The following is a 10336-nucleotide window of genomic DNA, read 5'->3' as shown; positions in this document are numbered from 1 at the left end:
TTTTTTTTTTTATTTCGAATCGAACCGGGGTGGCAATGGATAATGAAGGGCTTGGGACCCTCTGATGTCTGTGTGTACAGCGGCTGACATCGGAGGAGTACTCCAGGAACTACAGAGAACCAGGGATGGAGGAAGATACGGAACAAAGAATGGAGTGAAGAGACAGGGGTAACATGCAAGGAGGTATTAAAAGGATACCAGAAGTGGTAGGGAAGTGTGATTATTACAGATCTTTTTGTGTTTTTCCAGGGTGATTTCCTAACAGCAAATAACCTTACAAAGTAACTCACCATGCAAGAAACTCCCAACTTTATAAGTGACTTGTGTTTCAAAAGTTAAGTCTGTTAAGTCAGCTGGCTAGGAGCTTGGAAGGCATTTTCCCACAGAAACAATGCTATAAAGTGCTGCTAGGTTTCCAGGTCAGCCCACAAAAGCCAATTTTACCCATAATATAGTTGGGAATCCAACCACCCTATATAACATTGTTTCCATGGGAAAATCCATCCTGCTTTCCAGCTGGGGATGCCAAGAGTGAGGCTCCACCCGACCCTCCTTGGTTTCAGCCCTTCTCCCTCCTGTAACAGCCTTGCTCATGGCTCTCAGATGGGGGAGGGTGGGGACGAGGCTTCATCTGGGGACGGAGATGGGAACTCTAGCAACTAGGGTGTGGGTTAGGCAGTAGGAACTTCAGAGGCTGTTAACCGGCTGGGTTTAACTGAGGCAGGAAAGGATAGGGTTCGGGGAGGAAGCTTGCTCCCAGCACCTGCAGATGATAAAGATGGAAAAGGAGGTGAAAAAAATTGAGAGGAATTATGTTATGGCAGCTAGGTGGTACAGTGGATAGAGTGCTGGACCTGGAATCAGGAAGACTGATCTTCCCGAGTTCAAATCCGGCCTCAGACACTTCTTAGCTGTGTGATCTTGCTCAAGTCACTGCACCCTGTTTACCTCAGTTTCCTCATCTGTAAAACGAGCTGGAGAAGGACGTGGCAAATTAACGACTGAACCACAACAAAGTGTTACATTGGGAAGAATGCTGGACTTGGAGGCAGTGCAACTCTAGGTATGCCCCTTAAGCTCTCTGAGTTTTGATATCCTACATCATAGCATTAGGGCTGGAAGGGACCCCTTAGATGTCATCTAGGCCGACCCCTTCATTTTATAGATAAGGAAACAGAGGTCCAGAAAGGTTAACTGATCTGCCTAATGCCATATTTAAAGGATTATTTAACTGAATGAAATGATAGTATGGCAAAAAACCATAGGCAGCTACCACTGTAACGAACCCATTCATCATAATGGAAAAGATGCACATTCTAAGATTTTTTTTCATCATCCTAATATTTTTCCCCAAGAATCGACCCAAATATATTGCCCTGCAGAATTCAATATAAGAAAGGTTCATTTCTGAGCCATCCCAAGGAATTTCTTAATACCAAAAACATGGAATATGTTATGACACAGTTTTATCTACAGTCTTGTCCTACCAGAAAGGATCACAAGGGCAAGGCTATAACTAATCAGTAGGAGATACTCTCTCTCTCTCTCTCTCTCTCTCTCTCTCTCTCTCCCTCAGAGTCCCTATGCAACCTTGTGGCTAGGTCACCTGGGTACAGAACCATACCAGACTTGGAAGCGAAAGGCCTGACTGAATTCAAACCCCAGCCCCTTCTGATGGGGTGTTTCAACTCCCTTTCACCTCAGTTTCCACATCTAGAAAATGGGGATAAGAATTCTTGTATCATCTCATTTGCAAAATCAAAAGCATGCAAACTTTAAAATGCTACATACATTTGACATTTGTATTAGCAGTCCAGGTCCCCCGACTGTGTCTGTCCTGTGTCCCCTTCATTTATCAGACTAATGAAAACAGGCAATGCTGCTTTCTGCCAACTAATCTGATAAAAGAATTTGGAGGAGGGAGCTTACTGTTATACTCTATCACCAGGGGCCTGCAATGCTTTAAGTCATAAGAGTGAGTCAGGATGGGAATTCAGACTTAGAGGCAGGTGGGTAGAAACGGATGGGCAGGTAGGTCTCTCAGTGGCCTCACGGCAAACTCTACAGCTCACTTGCTTATACAAAAGGCTGGCCCTGGATCCAGTAGGTATAACATGGAAATTACAAGTCATTCAGCTACCTAGGATCCCACACAATACCAGCCAAGGGGGTATTTGCATGGGATCTCAGTCCCTAGGAAAGGATATTTTGAGCACATCTCAGCCTCTGGTTTAGCATAGACTCAGCCAAGTATATGCTAAAACCAATGAGCTGTAGGTCTGATGGACGAATATTCTGACTCTGGAGGGAGAAGTCCTTAGTTCAAATTCTCCCTTGGATGTTTACTACCTGAGAGACTTTGGGCAAGGCCTTAACCTTTATTTATTCATACATATTTATTTACAAAATGACGGGTGGGCCTAGATGGTCCCCCAGGGCCCCCCCACCTCAAGAGCTATGATACTATGAGTCAAGAGCTTGATGAGAATAAGCTGCTACGTAGAGCACAACCAAGCCTTGTTTATCTGTTTGTTTTTCAATGGGAGGAGGTAATTTCCCTGAACTAAAGAGGGATAGCACAGTACATGTTCTCAGTTTCTAAACTCGACAATAATACCTCCACCTATAACAATAACAACAATTTGTTGTTGTTGTTCAATTGTTTTCGATCGTATCTGACTCTCAGCAACCCCAACTGGGGTTCTCTTAGTAGAGATACTAAAGTCATTTGCCATTTCCTTCTCCAGCTCATTTTACAGAGGAAGAAACTGAGGCAAACAGGGTAAAGTGACTTGCCTAGGGTCACACAGCTAACAAGTGCCTGATGCTGGATTTGAACTCAGGCCCTCCAGACTCCAGATCTAGCACTCTATCTACTGCACCACCTAGCTGCCCGAAACCACGACAATAATAATATCTCTAAACATAAAAATAACAACAACAATAATTTATGTAGCACCACAAGAACTGCAAAGTGCTTTATACACATTATCTCATTAGGTCCTCACAATAACCTTCTGGGTAGGTGCTGTCATTACCCCCATTGGACAGATGATTAAACTGAGGCTTGGGAGGGTTAAGCAACTTGCCCAGTCACAAAGCTAATATGCGGTTGAGGTGGTCCTTGAACCCAGGTTTTTCTGATTCTGAGTTTAGTTCTCTAACTACTCTACCTCTTTCCAGCTACTCTCTGGGACTTGCACTGTTTGAGGCTGGATTGGAACTCAGGCTCTTCTGCCTCTCGGTCCATTTCTCTCTCTACTGAGCCACTCAGCTGCTTTCCAAAGCTTAATGTGAGAAATAAGTGTTAGTCTCTATTATTGCTACTCACATTTTCCCTGTGTCCTATTCTGTTATTAAGGAACTGCAAACATGTACAATTACCAATCATTTCCTCATTATTCTGCATAACAATTAAGAGAGACAAGTAATTATGAAAACTTAATTCAGCAAGAAGATAACCAGGGAGGGGGAAAAAAAAAAGGTTACAGAAAGAGCCCAGAGTCTGTGACTGAGTTAAAATGACAAATCCTAATAGAAACACAACCTCATTGAAGGCAGCCATTGTTTCTTTCTTTTCTTTGCATTCCTGGCACCCAGCACACTGCTGTGCACACAGTAGGGGTTTAATAAATGCTTCACGCTTTAGAGCAAATCCTTTTTCCTATTTCCGTGTGTTGGTTCTACTGCCTAAATCTCGCTCTTTTTTTTTTTGGGGGGAGATTAGTACCTTTGAACACGCAATGACATTTATCAAGGTATGCTTTCGTCACAGGGTGCTGACCAATAGCTGAGCAGAAAAGGGTCAGAAGGCTTGGGTTAAAATGTCACTGACTTCCTGTGTGATCTTAGCCAAGTTCCTCTGGACCTAGATTTCCTCATCTATAAAACTGGTATCTTGGATTAGATGATTTTAAGGTCCTTCCCAGCTCTATGAGTCCATAAGTCTAATCTTGGCTCTGCCCCCATCTATAATTGTGTGACCTCAGTAAAGTCACTGTAAAAATGTGGGTAAAAATTTATGCTGATTTATAAAGTTCTTTCCAGTTCTACAATTATATAATTCCATGAATGGAGGTACATCATATATACATATGTGTATGTGTATATATGTGTGTATGCACACATGCATACATGTGTATAAATAAATATGTATGTGTTTGTTTATATGGGTATACATATATGTGTATGTATATGTGTGTATACATATGTGTATATGTATATGTGCCTGTATCAGAGGTAGAGAGAAATAAAGATAGAGATGAGACTGGGAGGGGTGCACATTTGATAAAAATTCTGATTTTATTAGTACAAGGAAATCCCAATTGTCAGATGATCTATCCCTTACAATCTTAACAAGATGCCAGAGCAGCTAGGTTGAATGACATTTATGGGAGTCACTATGTGTCTAAGGTGGGACTTAATCCTGGATCTTTCTGACAGCTCGCTAACAATTATGACACACTGCCCTTCTGACCTATGTGTTTATGTATGTGTGTGTGTGTGTGTGTGCATGTATATAAAATCAGCTAACCACCTTGGGGGGAGGCATGGATACCTGCATATCCCAGCAAGATTATCTGGATAATCTAAGCAAAAACTGAGTTTAAGCACTAAATTTTTGCACAATTATCAGTAGACACTTCACTGTGACAATATTCACTGTGTGAGGCCAACCCCACTAATGGACTAAAATGTTTTGAAGAATCTCTAAAGGATGAATTCTCTCTTTCTTTAGCCATATCAGAAAGCTGGCCTCAGACTGGAGAAGACCTAGTTTTGAAAACCATCTCTGCTACTAGGTCTGTGCCTCTGGGAAAGTCACCTCACATCTCTGGCCTTCTATTTCCTTATCTGTAAAAAAAAGGCATAATAACTGTAGTTACTGTGCAGGGCTGGTATGAGGCTCAAGTGACAAAGTACAGTAAAGGGGCTTACAAACTTTTAAAAAGCTCTATAGAAGTATCAGTTATTATTATTATTATTATTATTATTATTGCTATTGCTTCTTATGTATTCATCATACTCTAATTTGTATTATGGTTATTTGTGTCCCTATTCTTTCTCTCTTACTAGATTATAAGCTCCTTGAAGTCAGAGACTGTTATTATTTCACTAGTTCTGGATGTAAATGACCCTGTAATTTTCTCATGATATCAATGTTGGGCAAAGGGCTAATAGAGAATCCACTGCCTTTTGTAACCCTTTTCTATTGGTCTTTGGTGACACTTTTGTGACTTCTATTAATTTATCAAACACTATGGTGGGTTTCCTCAAACTTCAGTCACTCAGGAGGTGAATGGTAAATTCTAGCCGAGCTTCTTCACAAATCTACTCTACTCTGGGTCTCCACAGGCACTCTCAGGGAAAAAAAGAAAAGAAAAAGAAAAAAACCTAACCCTTGGCATAAGCCACCGTCCTGCTGCTCTGCTCGCACTGGCACTTGGCTCTGTACCATTTATCAAGTTTGACACCATTTGCATTTCTTAGAAATGTTCTCTCTCTCATAGTTCATTTACACATTTTTATTTTGTTTTGCTCTGAGAACACGTGCAGAGACAATCCATTCCCAAACAATCAATAAAAAAATATCTTCCATGTGCCATCGAGCATTCATTCAAAAAGCATGGGTACAATAAAATGGGAAACAAACCTTTCCTTCCCTTTGTCCCACAGGCACGGAAGCCCCATCAGCACATGATACATCAGACAGTTAAATATCTAAAAATTCATCTTTAATTAGGAGCATTAGATCCAAGCTAGACACCACTACATATCATAGAGAAGTGGATGAGCTGCTTTCCAAGGGCTCTAATTCAATTAGGACACAGTGAGTGACACTTAGATGGGAAAGGTTAATTGGGGTCACCAGAACGTAATAATTCCTTACCTAACCAGTCATTAAACTTCTTAACCTCTGAGGGCAGTCCCAGCTCGGTGAAATCGCCTGTGTGGAGAAGGATGTCCCCATAAGGCATCTGGATACCATCTGTTCTGGAGTGTGTGTCTGAGACGCAGACAAACCGTGTGTGGCCCGCTGGTTTTGGAGTGTCGTATGGGATAGGGTCGACCCTGAAGCAGACATAACAGATCCCACAACAGTTAAATGCATTCGAACCCTCACACGTATTATCACAAACAAATATTGATCAATATCAGGGTACACACTCAGAGCGTTTGGCAGAACGGCAGAAACGGCTATCACAGGAGGGGAGACGTTTGGTGGCAAGGAGAGTTTGCCACTTGTCAACAACCCACCCAGTCAAATTCACAAAGACTTACCTGGCAGGAAAACTTGGTTGGGGGGGGGGGATGTATGTGGTAAAATGGGGTCAGCTGAAATATACTGAACCAGGTGATTAAGAATACTGAACTGTGGTAATTAAAGTTATGACATTCCCTTATCATTTATTTTCAAACTGTTCCTACAATTCCTTATGAAATAAAAAATTGTTTATTCTTACTTCAAAATGTATAAATTAACCAATTAAGTAATTGACAAAGTAGAGTCTAAGAATCTTAAACCAACTGAGGGGCAAGAGCAGCTCCCCAGTCAGGGAAACAATAAAAAACCAAGTAATTCCTTCTCATTATCTACAGAATCAATTGAAACGCTATCTTCCTATTTCAGCTAAGATAGTCACAAAGTAGCTTAGGGTGCCTGATGCTCCCCAAAAAATCTTTGTTGTCTAAAATGAGCAGAGTAGATAACCCTGAGGAGGCAGTGTGGTTTAACAGAAAGAACCCTAATTTTCATATCAGAAGATCTGGGTTCAAATGCTAGCTCTGCCATTTCACTACCTTTGACCTCAGGCAACTTGCTAAATGAGGGAGCTGGCCTAGATGATCCCCGAGCTCTCTTCCAACACTAAATCAAGGATCTTAATTATCTTTTGGTTAATATGACATTAGTAAGTGCCTTGGGAAGAGAATTGTTTTTTTTTTTTTAATATCATCAAGTTGTTTCAGTCATGTCTGACTCTTCGTGACCCCATCTGGGGTTTTCTTGGTGAGAATACTGAAGTAGTTTGCCACATCTTTCTCCAGCCCATTTTTACAGATGAGGAACTGGGGCAAACTGGATTAAGTGACTTGCCCAGGGTCACACACCTAAAAAGTGTGTGTTTTGCGACAGATACCTACCAACATCTAAGCATCGAGAGAGAGAAAGTTTTGTAGACAAAACTCAAGCACAGTGGAATTATACCAGCCATGAGATGAAAATGCAAAACTCCCAGGCCAAATTTAGAAAATGAAACAACATCCTGGCTTCATAGTTGGAAGGCAACAAAATGTTCTAAATTAGCTAAGTGGTAAAATGGCAATCAGACTTTTCCAGCACCTGGCATTGATCATGCCCAGTATTTTCCAGTATAGGTATGCTTTAGGGGAATTTAATCAGGCAACTTCTGTTCATTTTTTAGATAAAACACACATTTATTTGGGCTAACCTGGGAAGAAGGGATGAAGAATTTATAAGGGTATAAAGAAAAGTTCAGGAGAAGAGCAAATACTCAACAGGACAGTAAGAATGGGGAAGGATATGTCAGTAGTAACATTTCCTAAGGCATCTACACTGACAAGAGACTAGACCATGCTCCATATTACACAGTGAAGCAGTAACATCAAGAAATTACAGGCATATTATGCTGATACCCTTTTGCTTTATTCTTTTTAAAAACTATATATTTTTAAAGAAACAATCATATTTTTTGTTTGTTTCTTTGCAAAATCATTCTCAACTAGCAAAAGAAAGCTTCTGGTTAGCAACCTGCAGGTGTTTCTGCATTTCTTTGACTGTTGCATAGCTCCTCACTGCCAAAAAATAAAATAATGAGCAGATTGCATGACTATATGGCACATCGACCTGGTTATCACTGTGGGTCTAATTGGAAACCCAAAAAGAAATTTTAACTTCAACCTACAATTAATGGATTTTTCCCATGAGAGTAAGAAATTAATAACACTGTTACCACGGAGAAAATTCACTAATCCACTGAGATACCACCAGCAACCTGGGGAGAACTGTGATGATATGCAGTTGGGCTTTTTTATTTGGCTCCATCCTTTCCATTACAGACAGTAAATTGAAATTTTTGAGAAATATATTGCAAAGTAAATATGGAGTCTCAGCGGCTTAAAGCTTATCAACACCTCCCGTCTCCTAAGAATGGTTTCCCTGGACAGCAAAAGAAACAAATGCCTGCTTCCACTGCAGAAACACACTTTTGTCATTCTCCAAGCATCTCTGAACCAAAAAACAGGGAACTCAACCTTTGGGGCTATAATAGTTTGTACTTCCCACAACAACGTCCCCAAAGACGTGGATGACCATGAAAAAAAATCAGTCAAAAACAGAAACACTTTTAAATATGTTGCTGTGTGTATGGCATTACACCGCTAAGACACTTGGATGTGCTTGGCATCTTATGGACAAAGGCCTGATTTCTCCTATGCTTCTGTCTGCCATTTCAGCTAATTCTCAAACCCAGCCATAGTCTGCAAATCATTTTTGCCGTGCCTAACCTCCCTGGGGAGCCCATCACAATCTGTCATGGGGACATCGTTATTAGCACTTGGGATTCATCACCCAGAAAGTGACTAAAATAACTCCTTTACTACCAAAATCTCCTCATCCTAGGAAGCTGCCTAGTTCGGGGGACCAAATTACTTCACTTTTCCTCCTTACTTCTCTCCTAAATTCTATGTTAGGCATAAACTTAGTGAGTCAAGTGCAAAGGACTGGTCAGTGTCTGCTCAGATGCTTTCTCTCATCTGAAAAATGAAAGGGTTAGACAAGATGCCCTCTGAGGTCCTTTTCAGCAATAGTGCTGCAGTGATCCTATAATCTGTCTTCCACAGAAACTGGCACCAAGTAGAATTATCAATTAAATAATAGTCATACCAAAGAGTAATGAAGAGGAACACTGATGGGCAAAAATCTCTTTCTTCAGTTAGGTGCGGAGTAAGAAATCACGTCAGTGAGGTAGGAAAGCGGACATGCAGAGAAAGCCACGGTTCCAATAACACCAGCATCGCTAGGTAAAACAGAAATCACCAGCATCCAATAGGGACAGGGGTTAGGATAGTCAAATAACCTCTCTGGTCTTTAGCTTCCTCATTTGTAAAACAGAAAATGCAGTAGTTGGACCTCTAAGGTCATCAGATGATAGGATGATCAATTTAAAACTGGAAGAGACTTTAAAGGGCATCTACTCTAACCCCCTCATGTAACTGATTAAGATCTGAGGCTCAATCTCCAGGGTCATCTAGTCTAACCTCTTTGTTTTACAGATGAGGAAAACGAGACCAGAGAAGTAAGTGACTTGCCTATGGCCAAGCAGATTGCATCGGAGGGAGGATTTGAACCTAGGTTCTCTCACCAACAATCTGGCAATCTTTCCCCTGCACTGCATTCTGCCTTTTAAAGGTCCCTTCCCAGTTCTGAATCTAGGATTTTATTATCCAAGATGGAGACACTGTAAATTCTTGTGAGCGAGACAGAGAGACAGAGAGACAGAGAGAGAGAGACAGAGAGAGAGAGAGAGAGAGAGAATGAGAATGCTGGAAAGTCAAAGTAGGGTTGGATGAATAGCATTGGAAAAAAATAGAAAAGGCTGAAAAAAGTAAACACAGACTTGAAATAAGGACAATGAAAAGAAGGGTCCACCACCTTTCATTACACCAAATGATGTGGAAAAGGCAAGAGACAATTCTCATACACCAACACGGGTGAGTAGTACCACAGGGTTGGATGACAACACTATGCCTTACAGTCTAAGAGGAGGCAGAAGAAAGTAGAAGGTAGAAGTGATCAAGAGATGTCCAAGCAAGTGGACAAGCTATTTGGGGGATGAGAAGACTGAGGCAACCCCAAGTGAAGGATGTGATCTGGGATGAGGTGTTCTTCTGCAGACACTGCTGAAATGAGGGACAAGATGGGGAACATTCTCATCACTGTTTATAACTCAGATGGTCTATCTCATAGTTTTTCATATTCTTTACACTATCCCATAATACCTCCCTCATATCCATTAATTTCGAATTTTTAAAATTATATAATTACTATAATTAATACTACTACTAACATAAGTAATATTAACTACTAAAATGAGTATTCTATAATTATAGTATATATAACATACTATAATTAATACTAACAAGTAACAAGTAATACTAACAATTAATACTGCTAAAATGAGGGACAAGTTAGGGAACATGTTCATCACTGTTTATAACTCAGATGTTCTATCTCATAGTTTTTCATATTCTTTACACTATCCCATAAAACCTCCCTCATATCCATTATTTTTGAATTTTTAAAATTATGTAATTA

At 40.6% G+C, this 10336-nt stretch overlaps 1 protein-coding gene across 1 annotated transcript in view; it reads right to left on the bottom strand.

Moving 5' to 3' along the window:
- MPPED2 (metallophosphoesterase domain containing 2) overlaps positions 1–10336 on the bottom strand; it is a 212137-nt gene that overhangs the window by 143486 nt on the left and 58315 nt on the right. Inside the window, exon 3 of the mRNA XM_027837838.1 lies at positions 5891–6072. Coding sequence (XP_027693639.1) covers positions 5891–6072 — 182 coding nt within the window. The remainder of the gene's footprint in view (positions 1–5890; positions 6073–10336) is intronic.

Source organism: Vombatus ursinus, unplaced genomic scaffold (genome assembly GCF_900497805.2).
Source record: "Vombatus ursinus unplaced genomic scaffold, bare-nosed wombat genome assembly UNPS02014822.1, whole genome shotgun sequence".
NCBI lineage: Eukaryota > Metazoa > Chordata > Mammalia > Diprotodontia > Vombatidae > Vombatus > Vombatus ursinus.
This window is presented reverse-complemented; position numbering and strand designations above follow the sequence as displayed.